At 40.8% G+C, this 22,413-nt stretch overlaps 1 protein-coding gene across 2 annotated transcripts in view; it reads right to left on the bottom strand.

The window, feature by feature from the left end:
- The window catches only part of SARDH (sarcosine dehydrogenase), an 89,495-nt gene that overhangs the window by 64,580 nt on the left and 2,502 nt on the right, over positions 1 to 22,413 (bottom strand). For both annotated transcript variants that reach the window (XM_072431185.1, XM_072431184.1), the window contains exons 2-8: positions 13,894 to 14,218; positions 12,180 to 12,358; positions 9,585 to 9,764; positions 7,729 to 7,852; positions 6,527 to 6,627; positions 4,649 to 4,753; positions 2,797 to 2,926 (exon numbers count right to left, since the gene is read on the bottom strand). In XM_072431185.1, coding sequence (XP_072287286.1) covers positions 2,797 to 2,926; positions 4,649 to 4,753; positions 6,527 to 6,627; positions 7,729 to 7,852; positions 9,585 to 9,764; positions 12,180 to 12,358; positions 13,894 to 14,218 — 1,144 coding nt within the window. The remainder of the gene's footprint in view (positions 1 to 2,796; positions 2,927 to 4,648; positions 4,754 to 6,526; positions 6,628 to 7,728; positions 7,853 to 9,584; positions 9,765 to 12,179; positions 12,359 to 13,893; positions 14,219 to 22,413) is intronic.

Here is a 22,413-nt window from a genome sequence, read left to right as displayed (position 1 = left end):
GGTAATTACTGATCACAAAAATCTGGCATATTTGGAGTCGGCTAAACGTCTGAACCCAAGACAGGCCAGATGGTCGTTGTTTTTTACCAGGTTCAGTTTCATTGTCACCTATCGCCCTGGAGTTAAGAACGTCAAGGCGGACGCTTTGTCGCGTAGCTTTCCTGGGGGGGGGTTGATTCGGAGGATCCTGGTCCGATTTTGTCTGAGGGGGTAGTAATATCCGCCCTCTATCCTGATCTAGAGGCGGAGGTATTGGAGGCCCAGGGAGATGCACCGATTGGTTGTTCCTTATGAATTGCGACATAAGGTGTTCGAGAAACACCACTGTACAGTCCTTACAGGACACCCTGGGAACAAATCCACGGTCAATCTCATCTCTCGTAGATTCTGGTGGCCGGGGTTGCGTAAATGTATTGAGGGCTATGTGTCAGCATGTAGTACTTGTGCTCGTGCTAAGGTGACACATACTCGGCCTTCTGGATCCCTACTTCCATTGTCAATCCCTTCCCGACCTTGGACTCATTTATCGATGGATTTTATCACTGATTTGCCGAATTCCTCAGGAAAAAACGTGATTCTGGTGATTGTTGATCGCTTCAGCAAGATGTCACACTTTATTGCATTGGCAAGGCTACCTAATGCTAAAACCCTCGCACAAGTGTTTGTCGATAACATCGTGAATCTACACGGTATTCCCACAGATGTGGTGTCTGATAGGGGGACTCAATTTGTTTCCAGATTCTGGAAAGCGTTCTGCACTCGTCTGGGCATACAATTGTCCTTCTCTTCAGCCTTTTATCCTCAGTCGAATGGACAGACTGAACGCACTAACCAGAATCTGGAGACTTATTTGAGATGTTTTGTCTCAGAGAATCAGGAGGAGTGGTCTTCATTTTTGTCTTTGGCCGAGTAAGTCGCCGTTTTTTGGGGCATATGGGTTTCATCCACAATTTGGCACTTTTTCTGGTACTGAGACTTCATGCATTCCTGAAGAGGAAAGATTTTCTTCTTCTTTGTCATCTATTTGGCAGAAAATCCAAAATAATTTAAAAAAGATGGGCAACAAGTATAAACGTATGGCTGACGAGACGTATGAGTGGTCCGGACCAAAGAGTGGGTGATTCTGTGTGGCTGTCCACAAGAAACATAAAGTTGAAAGTACCTTCTTGGAAGTTGGGTCCAAGGTTTATTGGTCCATATAAGATCTCTGCCATTATTAACCCAGTTGCTTTTCGTCTTGAACTTCCACAGGCTTGAAGATTCATAATATGTTCCACAAATCACTGTTGAAGAGATTTGTTGAGCCTTTGGAACCGTCTTCCTTGCCTCCCCCTCCTGTCATGGTGGACGGTAATCTAGAATTTCAGATTGCCAGGATACTGGACTCTCGATTTCTCCGTAGATCGCTCCAGTATCTCGTTCACTGGAAGGGGTACAGTCTGGAGGAGAGAATGTGGGTACCAGCGACCGACGTTAATGCTAGTCGTCTAGTGAGAGCTTTCCACAGGGCTAATCCAGATAAGGTCGGTCCTGGGTGTCCGGAGGCCACCCGTAGAAGGGGGGGTACTGTCACAGTCCCTTCCGTGACGGAAGTTTGAGGATCTGTCAGACAAACTGCATGTGTGATTATCTGACAGTCTCTTTGTTTTTACTTGTTTCTGTGTTGTTGTTTGTAATGACCACTCCCCTTGCATCAGGTGCAGCTGCTGGTCATTACTGCTCCTCCATTTAGTCTGGCCTCACACTTCATGCTGTGCGGTTGATATTCACTGCTGGGTTGTGAATAGTTGGAGTGTTGAGCCATCCTGTGTTCCTGTTGATATCTGCTATAAGATAAGTTGCTTTACTTTTGGTGTTTTGGTGTATTGGTGTTTTGTGTTATTTATTTGTTTACTAGGCCTCAGGGAGACACTGGGTCCTTTCATAGGGGAAGGAACCAGCAGTCTCAAGCCAGACACTACTGCCAGGGCTATACAGGGCTAGTAGGGACTAGGTTCCTGAGTATGAGCATTCCCACCATCAGGGGATGCTCATATGGTTAGGAGTTAGGGCTAGATTAGGGTGTCTGCAAGGGGTGACCATTCCCTTTGCCCTAGCCATTTGAGGCCCAGTAGTTTATACACGTTTCTGTTACCCTCCCCTCCCTGTTATACGTGACACAAGTTGAAATGAATATAAAAAACTCTTCAACTTTGCTCTCAGTTCCACATTTTCCAAGAGGTTCTGGCAGAGAGCACCAGTATATTCGTGAAACAGCCTTGAACTTCTTGACATTATAACAGTTCTTAGGGTACTACAGTTAAAACCAAGTATTTATGAGAAGGAGATTTTTCCTTTACTTCCTCTTCTTTGATGCTATTACAAAGGATAGAGAGGCAGAGACAGCATTAAAATGTTGTCAAATGTTTTAACCCTCCTCTTCCCAAAAGATGCAATACAGCAATAAAGATATCACAGGGGCTCTTTACCTTCCCTATTGCATCCAAAACAAAATTAAAAGTTTAGTTGAACTTTAGATGGGGTTTCTTTTTTTAGCCTTTCTACTTTTCATGCACATGGGCTTGCAAAACTAAATGCCAAGATTGGCAGTAATCGTCTCAGTTTGGTTTTACAGCTGTAAATCTTTCTCCAAATCATATTACCCTTACATAAAACATGGGTTGGAAAAATAACAGGAGAGGTATCATTATACACTCATGACATGCTGTTTTAAATTATTGAAAATAAATAGAGGTTAAATCCAGCATGATCTGAAAAAATCAAGCATTGTTGATTTTGCTGATAACTGTATCTCACCTGGGCCACACACTGTGGACTTAATTCCAGTCTTCTCGAGGGCAGGAACCCTGTTGATCGCTCCCTGGATGTGCTGCATGAAGACATCCCAATCCAAGTCAAAGAGGCCAAAGGAAAACTTGTCGGAAACCTGACAGAGGGAGCAACTGAATAATTATTTGGTACTAAAAATGAAGCAGTAGATCAAGTACAAGCTACACTGACAACATGAAATTAGCTCAGTAGACCTTACATGTAGATGCAAATGAGGAGGGACTATTGTAATTAGTGACTGATGACATTGCAAAGAAATAGATGAAAGTGAAGACATGACAACTGGAAGGTGCAGAGAGTTCGTATAAGATAAAAGTTGTTCATTAAAGAAAACAATGGTGATGATGGGTAAAGGCCTGGAGAGTGTAGTACAGGAGACACTGATGACATTGGAAAGAAGGGCCAGGAGCTACATTACAGAAGAAACATATTGGCAGGGGGTGCAGTATGGAATTTACTAATGACACTGGGGAAAAGAAGGCAAGGGGGTGTAGTAACAGAGATACCAGTAACATGAAGAAAAAAAATCAGGATGCAGTAAAAGAAACACTGATAACACTGGAAGATGGAGCATGATGTGGAGTAATAAAGACATTGAAGAGAAGGAGTAGGGGTTGCAGTACAGTGACACTGATGACAATGAGGAGAAAGAGCAGGATGGAGAAGACACAGATGAGGGGGAAGATGGAGATTTAATGCATTGTGTTGAAGGAGGTGCAGTATAGGCTTTATGTAATAAATCAGCAAAAAGAAGCAGGGGAAGAAATAAATGATACAATAATGACATTGTGAAGAAGCATTGGATAAATATGATAAACTGATGACACTGGAAACAAGGAGAAGTTGTGAGGAAAAGAATACTGGGGCGACAATAGGGCTGAATTGGGGAGTACAATGAAGGTAACTCTACTGACATTAGGGAGACAATGCAGAGTGTGCAATAAAGAATACACTGAGGAAATTGGGGAGAGGGGACAAGATGCAGTAGAGAAGACACTGATGGTTTAGGGGGAAAAGGTGAAGGATGCAGAAGCAGAAACAATGATAAAATTGTGACGAAGAGGCAGGATGTGAAGTACAGAAGACACTGATGACATTGGAGAGAAGAAGCAGGTATTGCAGTAGAGAAGACACAGATGACAAAAAAGAATAAGAAGCAGGAGGTAGATTGGAGGAAAAAACTAATGATATTGTGAAGAAGATTCAGGAGGTGCAGAAGAGGATACATCAGGTAGAGGGAGCAGAGTATACATAAAGGGATACAACTGATAACAGTGGGAAGAAGAAGCAGGGGGTTGCAGAACATGACAAATCGATGACATCAGGGAGTGCAGAGGAGGACACATTATTAAAAATAAAATAGGAAACACACATTCATCTCCCTCACACAGATGGAACTGTTGGGCTGACCACTTCCATGCAGGCTGCCTACAAGACTGCAAGCAGTACCAGGCTCTTTGAAACTCACAATGTAAAAAACAAAAACCATCATATGTGTAGTGAACATGTTTTCGCTCCTGCCTGTCCAGGCCTATACCTATCAAATACAATTCTTATTTTAAATCCTGAACTGTTGAAACGTTATTTTGCATTTTGGATTTGATTTTTGTTTTTTTCACAATGATAAATGAAAACACAATTTAATATAGAAATAAAAATGGCATTGTTTGGTGGAGAAGAATATCTGTATAAGGCAGTGCTGGAGGTGTAGGCCTGTCAGATAACAATATGAAATGTTGCTGACTGCTCAGAAAGCAGTGGCACGACTCGCACTTCCTCAGCTTTATTCATCTTGGTTATGTGACAGCCATCAGCTCACCTCTTCCCAGAATATCGGATTTGACTCATAGCCGCCCACGGACAGAGCGTCACCTTGGAGACGCAGATACACCGAAGCATCGTGGTCCCGCACATTTGGCATGTTCTAAAAATAAGACGGCAGAGAGAAATGTGAAGAAGAGTTTAGACAGATTGTAATCTGCAAAGAGCTTCCCAAACACTGCAGCCTGGGAAAATACAATAAATAAAAGGCTTTGCTGGCAAGATAGAATTATTGGCCATTGTGCTTACATAATGCAAACAGCAGAATGGAAACTGGTGAAATGTCATGGGGCAGCTGGGAGGGGGTAGATATTACAGAATAAAGGGATAACCTGTATAAGAGCCAGGTTCTGGTGACATTAAAGGTGGAAGCTCTAGAATGCCATCCTCTGTTTACTGTTTTCTGAGACATCCAAGTAAACAGCTTTTACAAATTAAAAAGACCTTGTCAGAATGTTATCCTCATTATTCGGACATCTGGATGAAACAGATGCTACAGTTTAAGGAAAACATATTAGAACAGCTAGGACTGGTACTATAGATGTATTTTAGAGGTACAGGCTCCAGGCTGCCTTCTTAGTTTTTTTGGCAAACCCTGAATGAATCTACTAGGTTGTAATGGGTTAATTTGTCCTTTCTCAAGTTTTTTTGTCTAAAACAAAGACTGTAAGTGTTGCTCTACGTCATCCCATGGTTTACTGCAGGGACAATCCAGACAGTTTTTACTTCAGATACTTGAATATACAAAACCCATCATCAAGTAGTCTGTTTTATCCTCAACAATTCAATTCTAGAATCCACCCTGCTTTACAAGACGATTTTGTGTCTAGTTCATGTTCTTTATGTCCTAATTCTGTCTATTAACCTATTTACATTTTAAACTTCAAATCTAGTGTGCCATTTTTTTAAAAACACATCAAATCCCATCTTGGTTAAGACCTAACTGGGACAGGAAGTGAGGGTAGATCTTCCCAGAAGACACAGACAGATATAAGAGAGGCACTAATCTTTCACTACTTTATATACAACAAAAGAAATGTTTTAACAAGTGTTTGGCTTTATTCATATTGCTGTTGCTACAGTATATTTGTGTGGTCCGAGGCTTTCAAGCCTGTTGTTATTATTTGACACAATGCAAAGGATTGATAGTGCTTCTGACGGGACCCTTTCCAGCACTGGATGGTGAATAGCTGTGAATAGTGAGTGCTCACAAAATCAAATATCATGTACAATGACACTTCAGATAGTGTCATTGAGTGAATGCAATGAATTATACTATATTTATATTTTTATATGTTTATCAATTATATACTTCATATAATCACATTTAGAAAACTTTACACAATAACTTCTTCCTCCTCCTCTCAGCTATAATTTTTTTTTTCTTCTATTTTTTATCATCTTTTTTTCCCACCTTTAAACTTGTTTATGTTTCACTGTTGCATAATAAGAAAATTTGCAGAGTGATCTAAAACACTTTTTAATTTACAAATAACTTTGCAATGATTGCAACTAAAACATCATTTTAGTGTATTTTTAAATGCAATGAAATAAAGAATAAAATTTATACTTTTTATTCATTACAGTACATTTTTAAATTGAATTATGTACAAGAGCTGAAGATGTTAATACCACTTTTTTATTCACTCTGTCCCTTCATGCAGGGCGTTTATCTTTCTCTCTCTCTAACATGGCTGTCTCAACAAGTGCATTGTGTGTGATGACAAATGACCAAGTTAAAACACTGATAACCTAATTAAGAATGCAACTCTGATCATATTTTAATATAATCGAGCAGTGTAGTTACATAATTACAGCTTGTATTTCTCACAGGATATAGAACTAGGACAAAAGGACACAAATAAATGAACATGACCTGTATTCCCTCTATCCTTTCTGTCACCACATAGGCATGGTGCATAGCAACCAGGGGGACATTCACTCCAGCCATGTGACCAAGAGTTCTGGCCCAGACTCCTACAAAAAAGGAAAGATATATATAAATAAATTACTAATGAGATGTCTCTTACGAGAATTTTTCAGGAATAGCCATTGTATCGACACTTGAGAGAATTCTGATCCCAGTAATATTCCTGTTTTGTCATTGGCTCATTTATTTAGTCAGGTTTAGTTTTGAATGAAGCCTGATAGGGTTCAAATTCTCTGGCCTTTATTAAGACTCTCTAAACCTGGAGAAGATAGACTACCATGGGTGAGCCTGAGTGATGCAAAAAACCTGGAATAGATCTGGTCCAGGATTGAAAATAGCATATTTATTTTTTTAAATCCATTCCAGGTTTGCTAAATCACCCAGGTTCTTCCATGACAGACTATCTTCTCCAGTCTTGGAGAACCTTCTAGCTCTACTGTTGAGCATTATTATGGAGACAGAAAGTTAGGGAAAATAAAGAATGTGTAAATCCTTCAATAAATCTCAATTTGGCAGTTAACGAAGAAAATTTTCACAGTCAGAAGAATACAGACAACTGCAGCCAAACCCACTGCAATCTGATTGCACAATCTAAAAAGTTGAAAAGGTTTTAAATGAAACAAGTGACAGAAGGAACAGATTCTAAGAATATGTACACACACCAAAGCACTGTCCTTGGAAACAATCTTTTATGATCATTTCCAGTGACAAATGAATGAATGAATGAGCTTTGTACACACAGTGCTGCTCTGCTCAATCGAAAGAGGAGGGGGGAGGACGAGAGGCACCCCATAGGAGTTGCTAGCAGTCATTCCCTATGACAGAGATCCTCAAACTTCAGGGGACCTCTGTACAAACTTCAGATGTTCCCCCGTGATGAGCAAAACCATGTGACTCTGTTGTCAAACATTTCACATGTGAACATAGCCTTAAGTGTTGGGTCACAAATCTGTTTAGTATGAATAACAATTTCCAAACTAATCACTGTTTCAGCCTTAAGAATTTTATGAAAATGTTGGAAAGGATTTCAAGTATGCACACATGCATGGAATCTTCATAATTCCTTCTAAACTTGGTAGATTGTACAGATGAGATTGTGGAAGTTGTAGATAAACACATTTACAACTGTTCTACTGTATGTTCAGTACCTGCACAATTCACCACACAGGAAGTCTGCACTGTACCATACTCTGTCTCCACCGCCACAACCCTCCTTACACCAAAATCATCTGTTTTCACTTGTATTCCAGTTACCGGGCAATTTTCTACGACCTAAAAAAGTAGATTGTCACATTATTCCCCTGCCAGGTCCACAAAATGTGTTTTAGATGAGTAAATGCAACTTTGTATTCACTGATAAATGTCAACTTTCAAAAGCAAGCATTCTAGGTATCTGAATGACAGGTCTCCATTTACAATACTCTTTACTGCAGAGCGTAGACTGGGAGAGAAAAACTGAGGGACAGGACTGAAATGCTGCCTACAAATGTGTTACCAATAGAAAGGCAGGCCCAGAGCCGACAAGAAAAAAAAAAAAAGACAGCAAAGGTGCAGGGGACTCTTGACTGGGTGCTAATGGGCCCCAGTCATGTACGGGTTAAGGCAAGAAGAGAAGGGTGTGGATTATGGTGGGGTGATCATTATGGGTGTAGAGATGTCTGGAGGAGTTAAAAGGGCTGGGTAGAAAAACTGGGGTCATCAGTAGTTGGCTAGCTAGCGTGAGCTTTCCACACCTGCCGGGGGTAGTTTGTTAGTAAGTTTTGGATGGGTTGGGGAGGTTGGGATCTGGGGGAAGGCAGGTCTGGTTGATGATGGAATATTGGTAAAAGAACTCATCAGTGGGATGGTGTCCATGTTTAAAGCAGGTTTTGTATCAACTGTTAAGCTACGTACACACTTCCAATTATTATCGTTGGTAAACGAACGACGAACGATCCTGCACGATATCTGCGAACGATCGTATAGTACCGATCCTGTACATACAGATAACGACACGATCGTTCGCAGATATTGTACACACGATAGATGCGATCGTTTGAACGATACAGGAAGTGACGTGCACCACAGGAAGTAAGCGAACGTTCGTTCACCGCGCATGCTCAGACCATGGACGATCAATGAACGACCGTACACACGATAGATGGTAAACGATCGTCGTCCAATTCGATCCGCCGGTCCGGTCGTTCATTTCCAGCGACTATTCTTGTTCGTCGGCGTCGTTGGTTACTTTTTTTACGAACTATTTTTGCCCAATCGATCGTTCATCGTTCGTTCGTCGTTCATTTACCAACAATAAAAATTGGAAGTGTGTACGCAGCTTTAGACAGTAAGGAGCTTGGTGTAGGACTGATATCAGAACTTGAGGCAAGGGGGCGCACCTGGGGGCCAAAAATATCAATCCTTTGGTCTTCAGTGATGTTTTTGTTGGAGGGTGCTTTCCCAGGTCCGCAACCTATCAGGGTGTTTAGGAGTGTTAGAGGTTAAGGGTAAATTAGGTTGTTAAAATTGTTTATATTGTAAAAAAATATATGTCTGTGTGTGTTTATAATGGTATAGATAAAATGTTGTTTAATAAACGGCTGACTCTAGCCAATTTCTTCCAAACATGGTTGTTTGTATTATTAGAAGGGGTTGGGGGTGATGGTAGTTGGCTGGGGCGTATATGGAAGGAACTGGTGACATAGGAGCTTCCCGGGGTCATGTTAATACAAGCAGAAAGTGGAGACACCAGTTCATCTGTCCTCTGATGCTCCTTTACTGTAAACAGTCCAATATCAGGGCTGGTTAGACAGAAAGCTTCCGGCAGATATAACATCTCCTTTATAGGCAGCTTATCAGTGTAAATAACTACTTGTCTGGAGTAAAACCAGTTGGCGGCAAACCATTTGGGCAGAGCAGATGACGATCAGATCTCTTTACCTCTCCCATTTGCTCTGGTTATGTTTACATTAGTAAATATTTCATTACTGCTGTGGTTTCTGAACAGCAATATGTAACCTCTAACCTGTGCGCCTTTGGCAGTTGATGCTCTTGCCAGGGTGGTGCAAGTACCTGCAGGGTCCATGGTACCATCCTTTGGAACATACAGGGTGCCATACAGATCATCCACATTCATGAGTGGGTATAAGTCTTTTGTCTCTGCTGGTGACAGGACATACGACTCCACACCATAAACCTTCCCCAGCTGGACAGGAAAAAACAGATTGTTACACAAAGTTCCAAAACATGTTATGGGACACAAATCTTTTAATAATCCTTATCAATATATTAGTAATTTTTGACATTTGAAGTTTTTACATGTTTGTTGAGCCATAGACGCAGTTGCTTGGCTTTGGTTATGCCCACCTTTGCAACATTGCATAAACATTTTTTCCTTTAGTTTCATGTGGCCAACTGAATATATTTTAGGCGGTAAGCATTCATAAAAAAAAAAAAAATCACTGATGTGGGGATGTCCACCTGTGTAGAATACATTTTGAGCTATTGAGGTCAGTAAACTACTAGCTTCAGGAAAGCCTGAAAAAAGTCAAAACGAGCACACAAAAACACCCATGGGCTAACAAGAATACATAATGATAACTTACAATGTTTTATATTTACCTGAATAGATCACGGAAGTTACAGAGATGTTAGAACTGTGACAGCAATTATTGAAAACATAGGATCAGCATGACAGACAGGCAAATTATCAGGAAAAGCTAGCAATGTCAGAAATCAAAATCTTCTTTAAAAAGAGCAGCATGTATGACCACAGTGTTTTGTATTATACATTGGGCTGTATTTTATTAAAGCTCCCCAAGACTATTATATGAAGTGTTCACAATAAATTTCACACCTGCCATGCAGTAGACCTAACTGCTATGGGGAGAAATTGCAGCAATTAACATGACGCCTTTCATACCAGTTATCACAGTTTGGCTGGGTGTGAAGCACACTTGTAAACAGTTGGTACCTTAATTGATTGGTATTTGACACTATTGTGATATTAGCACTGAGCTGTTATATGCAGGAGGTTGAAGATACCAGACAGGGAACTGTGCATCCTGCTGCACCAGCAAACTTCAACAGTAAGAACAACACACCTGCAGAATTAAAGCTGAACTCCAGACATAAAAAGTCAATTGAAATACATTTGCTATCCTGTACAATCTTCCTTTATTAGTAAAGTGGGTCGATCACTCCGATGCCACTGCCAGTCAATGATTTCAAAGAAATTTTTTGCCTATAGGGCATTTCAGTTTTTGTTGCCAAACACCTTAATCTACAATTATTCACCCTTTTCCATTCTTTACAAAACTACCTGTCATGATTATTTGCCTTTGTATCATTACTGATTGCATTTATTGTTGAAAAACAATACATTCTACAATAAGTACCTCAGCCTGGAATATGAATGTATTGTATTAACTTTTTGAAAAACAAAAAACAAAAACAAAAATTATGAGATAGAGAGAGATATAAATTCTTTGATGAACACAAAGTATTTAAATCTACTTTGAGTGGATGAAAACAATTTAAAAAAAATCAGGAATCACCTTTCTCTGGTGACATAACAATGCTGCAGAGTATGAGCAGAGTTGAAGGGACCCAACACTACAGCTGCACTGTACAGAAAGCATTATGATTCAAGTAGTAATACACATGGTTCTTGCATTAAAACATCATTTCTTTACCTAGGAGTTCAGCATTAAATGTCAAACACCTCAGTGTGCATGTTTAGGTAGAGAAGGGAGATAGGGATAAAGATGAGCACATTCAACACTGTCCAGGGGTCATGGTGTGGTATGGTGTGTTCAGAGCCTGGGATCATGAAATCTACAGCTTTTTTATCTATAAATGTGACTAACTTAAAGTTTATTAGTAAATTTAACGGAAACATGTCTCAAAGAGCAGTTTTACCAATTTAATTCTCATAAGACTTGCTTTTTGATTACTTTCTTTTATTGTCTCCCCGATAAAGTACAAAAGATGTCAGGTGAAGGTCAAGCTGTAAGGCTGTGCTATATCTGCTGACTGTAGACATTCAAAGGTCATATTATGAAAGGTGCTGTCAAAAGTACATAAAAAAGGTTAATGGACAGTTATACTTTCCTCCAGTATTTCAAACGTGTGTGTTGGCCATCAGCCCTACACTCAACCAGAAAAAGTGGATAGCAGCACACACAGCCATCCATGAAAGGTAAGGCTTTACTATTATAAGAAAATAACAGTGAAGATTCCATCGATTGCAGAAGCCCACTTGTGACAGGTTTTCTTTAGGCTAACCAAAAAGTAACAGACAACTTCAAAGGAGGATTTTTTACAAATGCCCACTTCGGACTGGTTTGCTTGAAAGACTCCCCAGTTTCTGTCAATATTTTGTAATACTGTGAATAATCTCTAACTCTTGCTTGTGTCTTCAATGAACCACAAAACCTGGTGAGACAATGAACTGGATGGTCCACTGACTGAAGCATTTTCAGCCCTTGGTCGTAAACACTCCACTAGTTTAGAAGTAATTTTGTCACTGGCTTTCTGTAAACCAGCAATTTGGAGCATGGGATAAAGTTACAGGACTTTTACAGCAGAAAAATATTGGTATATTCTGATATAGGCTTACAGACATAAGTCTTTTATATTCATCCAGCCTCTGTTTGTTGGAAGCGATGAATAGGCCACCATTCTGGATCCATCCAGTATGCAGTCCAGTCTCCTGCTCCAGATCCTGGCTGACCACCTTACGAGTGTGCGCCAACAGCTCCACCTCTACATCGCTGGGCCGAAGCTGCCACAGGAGACCTGAAAGACAACAAATGTCAGGGAAGGGGCAGCCTATACCACCTACTGGACAAGAAACCTTATTGGTTAGAGCGGAGGCTTATAAGAAATAGGTTAACAATCAAAAGCAATATGTAGGGATATAATATACTGCTCTACGGCTTCGTCTTGCAATGCAAAGCTAGCAGTCTACAGACTCACAGAAAACAGTTAACTATGTGCGGGTGAGAATTTATCTCAGCAATAGTTAAAGTTGAAATCCAGACAAACACCTCAACACACTGATAAAATCCATACATGGGAGCTGTTTTTCCGCCAAAGGGTTTATACTTATGCCAGACCAGTTCTCAGGCATACACAGTTATGTCACACAGCACAACCTTGACTGGCAGGGTAGATATGATGCTAATTTGCTGCAGTTAAAAGTTGTCACCGCAAGGTCATAACAGAAAGAAAAATTTGTTTCTGGAGTCCTGTTAGTTGACATGTCACTATGTTCCCTGACTGCTGCAAGTATTTGAATTTGAATACTTGTTCCCCCTCACCACTGCATGCTGTGGTACCTCCCACAAACTTGCACATCCTTTTAATGTACAAGGCAGAGGGAGGAACCACTGCATGTTGTAGGAGTGCATGTATTCACCTCACCTGAAAATGAGAATAAATAGAGGAGCCAGGTAGCAGCATCACAGTGGCTGGAAAGGGTAGTATAGAGTTTTCATGTTTATAGGTAAAATAGCCACAGGAGTCACCACATAGGGGTGGGGGGTCCCATGATTTGAAGATGCACACCTGATAACTGAAGTAGAATAATAGAAAGTATTTGAAGTACAGTGCTACTTCTTCCTGCTGATGCCCTTAGCGTTAAAGGATTGCTCTTCTAAGTCAAGGTCAGTTTTGAAGATGCAAGCAGAGAATCTAATTTTCACTATCTATTGGGCAAACTGTGCCAGTGCCATGTTCCCCAAACTAGCATATAATGTACTTACAGGGAAAAATCATTTAGTTTGGTAATGTGTAGGGAATAGGGCTAGATTATGAAATATTTTAACAGGAAAAAAAAGCTTCTTCCTTTTAAAGCACAAATCCTAATGGTCTGTACTTTCAGTCATTTTAGGCTGGGAAAGGGCTGCGCGAGTTGTCTTTCAGTAAGCTATTGGGCTGATTTATAAAGCATCATTATCTTCCATGGTACTGAAAAAGAATGAATGAAACATGCATGCATTAGAAGTAGAAGGCATTGAATGAAGATACAGCAGAAAGGCAATTAGGGGCATGGGATTAAACGGTAGTAAATATCTGAACCTGAAAGACAGAGCTGTGCATTATCTGCATATTAGTAGTGTAAAAAAATCTGAACGAGTTTATTAGCTGCAAATGGCAATACATAGAGATGTAAAATATATTGTATTATAATTGGAAACAGAACAATAGAAAACTCTCTACTGTTTCAATTTAATTCTAAAACCACCTGTGTCCACTGCCATTACTTCCATAATCCCATGTAAGTGGCAATGGAGCCAGTCTTGTAGAAGTGAAATAGGAAGAAATCATACCTGCTGTGTGCCACGTTGTCCCAGAGGTAAGTCGGTCCCGCTCTAGCAAAACAACATTCTTCATGCCCATCTTGGTTAAGTGGTAAGTGGTCTGACATCCTAGACTTCCTCCACCAATGACCACTACTTCTGCAGACTGTGGTAAAGGTTTTGTTGGTCCCTTTTTGGCAGCACCCTCTTCCTTCAGAGTAGTTGTATAGGGTACAGTTTTCTCTGTTGCGTGGCTGGTGGCACTGCTAAGACCTCGTATGCTGTACCTGGAGCAGGTGGGCGACCTGTAAGTGGCTGCAGTTTGTACAGCTCTGCCTAGTAACCGCATGGCTATCTGGAAAATTGGAAAAAACAATGTCAGTTCCTTAAAAAGGCAAATACATTATATTACCCTTCCAATGTGGCAAATTCATAGAAAACAAAAAAAGGAATTTATAAGGTTATATCAGCAGAAGAATTATTCTTCCCAGAAGTCCTCTATGAAGATAATCTGATTATTATGAAGAATATGAAAACATTAACATGAAAACAGTCTCTTTCCTCAAAGGGAAATATTTGCCCTGGAGTGTAGTAATGTGAAACAGGCACATTCCATCTGCTCCTTTGTGCCTTCCTATCCACTTCTTATACTAACAACCCATCTAAACATGGATGTCCTGTGCCATGTGTACAGAAAAGCTTACTATAGACCACAGCCTGCAATAAATGATCAAGTCTACATTCCTAACCCTAAAAATGAAAGAATGTCATACTATCTATCTATATTAATGTCTTATTTTTTTAATGCTGTACCCAGATAGTAAAATATATTTATTTTTCTTGTATTTATAAAGCAGTTATTACATGGTGCTTTACAAAGTCTATTGTCATACCACTAACTGCCTGTAAAAAAATCCAACAATCTAACTTCCCTACCACAGTCATATGTCAAAAACACAGCCTAAAGTGGGGGGGGGGAGATTGACAAATCAGAATGAATCAAAAGTTTTACTTTTTGGTTCTCAGATTGGAATTCACCTGCATGATAACATGCTCAATATTTAATTGTATTGTAAAATGTTTATGTTGCATTTTAGTTGATTTGTTTGTTGATTTGTTTAGCATGTGCATTTGTTTTTACTGCATTTAATTTTTTGTTCATTTAATATTGAGTTTATTGCTATGAAGGACTTTTTTTGCTGTGAAAGCTTTTTTGCAAACTTACTATGCACATAAAACTATTATTCCTGTTGTTAATAATAGGAATACAAAAGTGGTCAGTTAGCGGACTTCCTATAATGATTCGTAGTAAGTCCCGTAGTAAGTCCCGTAGTAAGTGCAGGAATTTCATGATCTTTAGGCTGTTGACTTGTTTTTTTTTCCCCTGAGTATTTCAAGAGCCTGTAAAAGAACACGTCTTTAAACAAGTAACACAAAATTGGTAATTTTCCTTAACTGCTGTTAATCTTGCAGAAAGGTAAAACCGCCTGCTTGTGTCTGAAGTGAACCGGAAAACCAGGGAAGACTATTCACTGTATGGTTCTATGATTGGAGCGTTTACAGCTCCTCCCTTCACACACCCCTCCTAGCATACACATTGGTCAACTCACTTTACCTTCCAAACACAAATAAAATACAGAATAACTTTTAATGTGAAACATATATGTACATTCACTTTAAGGTCACATGCAGCTTTTCAACTACTTTTAAATATTTGCGTGGTTGCAATTAGTTTGATGTCATAAATATCAAAAAAACATTATCAGTGTGCAGTACTGTTTAATCCTGTTTATATGTTTAGTTCTAGTAGTTTTGTCATTTTAAATAGGATCATAAAAAACGAATCATATAAATCATATAATGTAAAAAGGATCATACATATGTCGGGTCTGTCTCTTGCACAGTAATGCAGCATAGTAACTGCACTTTACGGTTACCATTGATGCCTAAAAACAGACTACAAGGATTGATTTTTATCTCAGTGGTTCCCTAGCCAGGTTTCTGATGACACTCCCTGATAAAGATACTGTTACTGAAGGGAAAACCTACATATCTAAAAAAAAAATCAATCATCAAAATTTGGAATGACATAATAAGTTTAAAAATAAAATCACTTACAGGTAAATGGCACAACTATAACTTACGTATACAGAAAATATTGTAGAATAAGGCAGGGTCATTCTGCTGTTTAAGCGCCATTACACACTCTGTGCCAAATGTTAAGGTGCAATGCAAAAAGGTAAATTATTCATATGATAAGGCTGTCTAACATACCAAAAAGTGCATGCTTTCAGCAGCTCACAGCAATGTACATGTGTTGAGAAGATGCACTGCTGTTCTATTCAGAATGGTTGGCATTGCACTAATGCACATCACTGCACTTTGTGACAGTATAATAGGCAAGTCTTTTTAAAATATTGTTCTTATTGACAATTTAATTTACCAAGTGGGTTTTTTTAGGGTTTGAAGGTGACATGGCAAAAAATTCACCTAGTAATTCATTCATCATCACAATGTTAATTTTTAGCAGCCATCAATGCCGCCTTCCAGTGCTGGGGTCAAGGGTTTAATTTCTTACAGAATTCTAACTGCATGGCACCCACCACTATGTTTGTAGGCTTGCGCTGGGTGCCCATTTTCTCTGTACATGGGGGAAACTGGCTCCAATGATGTGTGCCTGTATGATTATTGAAGGGTTGGCTCCTTGGGGCAGGTTCTTTGTACTGTTGTTTGTACTGAAGATCTTTCTACTTGTGCTGTTTCACTAGTTGATTTATAACTATATATTTGCAAACAAAGAATGAATGTAACTTTTTTTTAGTGTTTTAATACTTTGTATGGATCTACAGGGGATGAGGCGCAGGACACATATATCCTGACTGTCTGGTCGAGCAATGAAATCAAACATTCAACTTTGCAATTTTCAGGCTGGTCAAACTTTAAAATCTGATCATAAATTATCTGTGCAATGCAGTGAAAGGGCCTGCTTATACAATCTCTTCAATGTGCATCCAGTCAATTGGGCCTTCACATCATTCGCAGAAGAATTTAAAGACAATCAAATTGCAAGGTGAGGTGTGGAAAACATAATATTTGTAACCAGCTTTTAATTGTTAATATAACCAAAAGGCAACCTACTTTAACTAAAATCAATTGACATATAAACTAACATCAATAATATGGACTCATTTATAACAAAAAAAAATTTAAAATTGAAAAAAAATTAAAATTTTAATTGAAAAGAAAACTGCTGAAACCAGGAAACCTGTACAAGTAGATTGCTTGTGATTTAGGTGGCATAATTAGGACACTAATTTAGAGAATATTGCTTGGAGTAACAATTTATTTGAGATAGAATAAGTGACAAAAAAACAGCAGCATGTTGTAGTAATCATACCCATAGTATTCATAGACATATCCCCATAGTGAATGACTATGGACTTTGTAACGCAGTGCGTAATATGACGGTACTATAAATAATAAATAATGATAATTAGAATAATAATAATCCCCATATGACCAGAGCATTTGATGATCATCCAATATTAATGCCCGTTACATGTGTAGGTAACTCCAAAGTAAGCTGTCTGTCCCATTTGTTTAGGGTTTAATTGATAATCACAGCAATTAACTTCCCGTCAATTGTACAACTAAAACTTCTAAAGCACCTGTACAAATAAATGTCCAATGGACAATAGAGGGTTGTCACTGGAAATAATTTCCAGTAACAGACGAAAGAGCAAGCAAAGGGGGGGGTGGCTTGGCGATGGCACTGTGAGCAGGCACTTTCCCGGAGCTCCGTGTCCACCGCGGCTTTAGCAGCTGATAATTCTGATCACACAGCTCGTTTTCACCTCTCTCAGCGATGTCTAAGCACCGGAAGACTAAAGACACTACTTCCCTTCAGATCCGGCAGCATCAGCAGGAAGAAGCGCTTCTAAGATGGCGCCCGCATCTGCCAGTGAAGCTGACCACGTGGAGTCTGCTGATCGGGTGAGTGAAGAGGGGACTTCTCCCCTGGCTGGAATCCCTGCAGCTCTCTCCCCTGTACATTCCTCTCTGTCATCAGGTTCCCCAACTGGGTTCTCAGGCACAGTGCCTTCTCCTCAACAACTGCCCAGAGAATAACAAGCCCTCCTGAAATTCATACCTACTAAAACAGAGTTGGAGTCTTGGGCTCACCGCATGGAACACTCTGTACATGCAGAAATTGAACAGATATATCAGAAAGTGCAAGCTGTTGATATTAAAATTACCTCACTGGGGTCCTCCTCCTTTCCAAACTTCCCTTAGATTAGACACGCTTGAGCATGCCCAACAGCACGAGGTCTGTGCTCTCTAACTTGGCACTAAGTTTGGATGATCAGGAAAACAGTGGTTGACGCAACAATTTAAGATTAAGGGGGCTTCCGGAAGCTACAGCTGGGCCAGACCTGGAGTGCACTGTGATTGCCATTTTTAACACCCTCTTAGTACGGCCCCCCTCTGAGCGCATAGAACTAGATAGAGTGTATAGGGTTGGTGTGAGGAGAGATGGATTACCTGACCACCCCAGGGATGTCCTATGCCGGGTGCACTTTTATAAAGTTAAAGAGCAGATTATACAGAAAGCATGGCAGAAGGGGCCGATTGATTTTGATGGTGCAAGCATTCAGATATATCCGGATCTGTCCCCTCGCACCCTACAGATGAGACGCATACTGAAGCCACTTCTATATTACATTACCACACACGGTGCCCGCTATAGATGGGGACATCCGCTACATCTCATAGTGACCAAACCCAACTCTGTGTTTACATTGCACAATCCATCTCAGCTACCGGCCCTGTTCACCTTCTTGGGCACAGATCCCATTGATGTACCCAATTGGCTGGAAGTCTTAGAGGTGCTCCCAAGTGTCTACTTGAGACCGAGATCATCTACCTCCTCCCGACGCAGACGGCGCTCTCCCACTCCTCAGCACCCCCTGGGAAGGAATATCCCAAATTCACATGAACTGTGATTTTTTCCTGCTGTTGAATAATTGGACTCTTGTTACCACCACTGTCTACCTCCTACACATATTACAATGCTTGTTTATACCCCCTCAGAGACTTCTCATTCCTAAGTGATGTATTTATGCCCTGATCTGTGCACATCTCCTATACCAGAGTCGGTTTTTCTGGTGCACATCGGGTATAGGAGACGGCCCATCTTGGTTTCAGTGGTTTTTGGTTCCCAGGTGGTTGCCTTCTGCCGGTTCTATTACTGTTATTATTGTGCTGTTTATATGATACCTGGCGTTTTTAAGTTGTGTTATTGCATCGGCTCCTGTAGTAGCCTTCATTGTGTGTTGCAATTTAGTATGCCTGACTACTGGTATGCCTTTATTTAATGCTCATGTTTCTATTACTGTCCTTGGGACCCACAGTCCTGCGATACTTTTCTACTCTTGTGATTTTATAATTCTATTTTCTCTCCTTGTTTTCTGGGAACGGCGCATCTTCCTGGTTTTTCTTACTCGTGCTGTGTGATTTACTTACAGTCATATACATGTTTTATGTCACTGCTGCTGGTAAGCCAGCGGCTCGCAGTATTATTGCCTACACTACCCCCCACATAGGCACACCCGGCCTCTTATAAAGGTCGGTGTTGTGGTATATTGTTCTACTTGCCTAGGTTTAGGGCCTAGAGCTCTATTTCTTTTTCTTTTAAGTTATTTTGTCTTCCTCGCTGTTTTTTCTTCTTTGTGTACCTTATTTTATTGATTTTCCAATTTCTTCTTTCTTTTCTTTCCTCCTATTCTTTACTAATCTCCCCTGCCCTTCCCTCTCCCGTACCTTACCGTTTGACCAACCAAACTATGACTATCGCACTCACATCTTTGAATGTAAAGGGATTAAACTCTCCCTCAAAACGTTCAGTCCTATTTAATACCCTCCAGAAATGCAGAAGTCATATTGTCTTTCTGCAAGAGACACACTTCCGCCATGTCAAAATCCCGGTCCTGCGTAACAAACAAGCCAAATACAGTTATCACAGCACTTCACCTGATTCCAAATCTAGGGGAGTGAGCATTCTAATAGATGGTTCTCTTCCATGCTCCCTCTCTTTATGTAAAGTGGACCCAGACGGTCGTTACCTCATAGTCCAGGGTATGATAGAGAAGCAAATGTTTACATTTGTAAACATATACCTGCCTAATACTGGCCAGTTGACTGTCCTTGAATATATTCTGACCCTCTTATCTGAGGTGGCTCAAGGTACCATCATTAGAAGGTGATTTTAATTTGACTCTAGATCCGTCCTTGGACATATCCAAGGGCCGTTCTCATCTGCCTTTCTCCTATCAAACGTCTGAAAGCATTGCTACATGACAATCGATAGACATCTGGCGCATTCACCACCCCGGAGACAGGGATTATACGTTCTACTCCACAGTTCATAATACCTACTCCAGACTTGATTACATTCTGATATCCCATGATGCCATTTCACAGGTTAGCGACTCGAGTATTGGTTCCATAAATTTCTCTGACCACGCCCCTGTTATGATAGAGATCTCTGGGAGGCCTTATGAATGTAAACCCAGTGCTTGGAGGCTAAATGAGACACAGCTCGAGGACCCTGAACTGACCACAAAGATTGAGGAGGAACTTTCCTTCTTCTTTGCCAATAACGCGGAATCTACAGATAATCCGCTTCATGTATGGGAAGCTCATAAATGTTATATTAGAGGTCTGTTCATACAACAGGGCTGTAGACTCAAAACCCTAACCAAGCAAAGGTTTGATACGCTGCTGCAGGAGCTGCATCGTTTAGAGATGTTGCACAAAAGGCTTCCAACAGCGGACCTAGAATCCCAACTACTCGCCACTTGTACGCAAATAACTCACTATACAGAGAGAAGGCTAAAGCACAACTCACCCGTTCCAAATCGTACTACTATGAACATGCCAACCACTGTGGTAGGGCATTGGCTACTGCGCTTAGGTCTAAAAAGGCGGCCATGTACATCCCTAAAATCAAAACCCCTCTGGGCACCTTGGCACACGCCACCCCTGACATTGCTAAAACCTTCCATGAATTTTACAGTCAACTGTATAATCTACGAGTGGACTCTAGTAGTATGTCACCTCCCGACCGTCAGGTTGCAATACAGGAGTATCTCAGTGCCTCCGACTTGCCGACACTGTCCTCAGACATTGTAGAGACACTAGATAAACCGATCACACTGCTTGAACTACAGGCCGCAATACGCCGAGCAGCATCAGGGAAGGCTCCCGGCCCAGATGGTCTGACATTGGCCTATTACAAGAAATTTTTCCCAGTACTGGGCCCTCACCTAGTTGTAGCGCTGAATGCGCTCTCTGATGGTCACAATCTCCCTCAAGACACATTAGCGGCTAACATATCAGTGATACTAAAACCAGACAAGGACCCTCTCCTATGCTCCAATTATAGACCAATATCGTTGCTTAATTGTGATCTGAAACTTTTGAGGGAAGCCAGGGACAACACGATCCGTACCCTGAATATTATTGACTATGCACACACTCATAACATCCCTCTAATGCTCCTCTCTACTGATGCTGAGAAGGCATTTGATCGGGTGGACTGAACGTTTCTGCTTTCCACATTGACACACCTCGGCCTTCCCCCTCGTATTCTGTGCTGGATAGAGATGTTGTATTCCTCCCCTCAGCGCTAGAATATGGGTTAATGGTGAACTTTCCCATTCATTTTGCATAACCAATGGGACGAGACAGGGGTGCCCACAATCTCCACTGCTGTTTGTGTTGACCCTGGAGCCCCTTCTACGATTATTCGTCCCAATGGGGATATCAGAGGAGTCCAGATTGGCCCCAATGAACATAAGGTAGCGGCTTACGCGGATGACTTATTATTTACGTTGCAGCACCGGTAACTACTTTACTTATTCTTATGCGAGAGCTAGACAGATATGCCTCGCTATCTAATTATAAAAAAAACCTGCAAAAGTCGGAGGCACTGAGTGTTAATCTTCCTAGAACAACTAGAGAGGCATTGGTCCCTTCTTTCTCCTTTAAGTGGTCTAACACAGCTACCTCTTACCTGGGCACGCAGATTCCTGCTAATCTTATGCGAGTCGTAGACCTTAATTTTATCCCTCTACTAAACAAAATCCGAAGCGATCTACAGAGGTGGAGGCAGATGGCATTTACCTGGTTTGGGAGGTGCAATGTGCCTAAAATGAATGTTTTGCCTAGACTGTTGTATATGCTGCAAGTTCTCCCAATACACATCCCACTTTTTGTCCTGCGGAAATTCCGCTCGGAATTTGTAAAATTTATCTAGCTTAACCAGTTTAGGATGACATTACTGAGACTCCCCAATGCCAACAGAGGAATGGCATTCCCGGACCCAGTTTTGTACTACCAGGCAATGCACTTTCCAGGCTTCTGGATTGGTGCACTAATAGTCGCTCCAAATTGTGGGTTGGATTGGAGGATGCATGCTTCACTGCCCCCATTACCACACTAGACTGGGCGACACCAGCGGCCAAGGCGGCGATGTCCACTCATACATTG

The sequence above is a fragment of the Pyxicephalus adspersus genome, chromosome Z, assembly GCF_032062135.1.
Source record: "Pyxicephalus adspersus chromosome Z, UCB_Pads_2.0, whole genome shotgun sequence".
Taxonomy (NCBI): domain Eukaryota; kingdom Metazoa; phylum Chordata; class Amphibia; order Anura; family Pyxicephalidae; genus Pyxicephalus; species Pyxicephalus adspersus.
The sequence above is the reverse complement of the archived record's forward strand: the minus strand, read 5'-3'. Positions and strand labels throughout refer to the sequence as shown.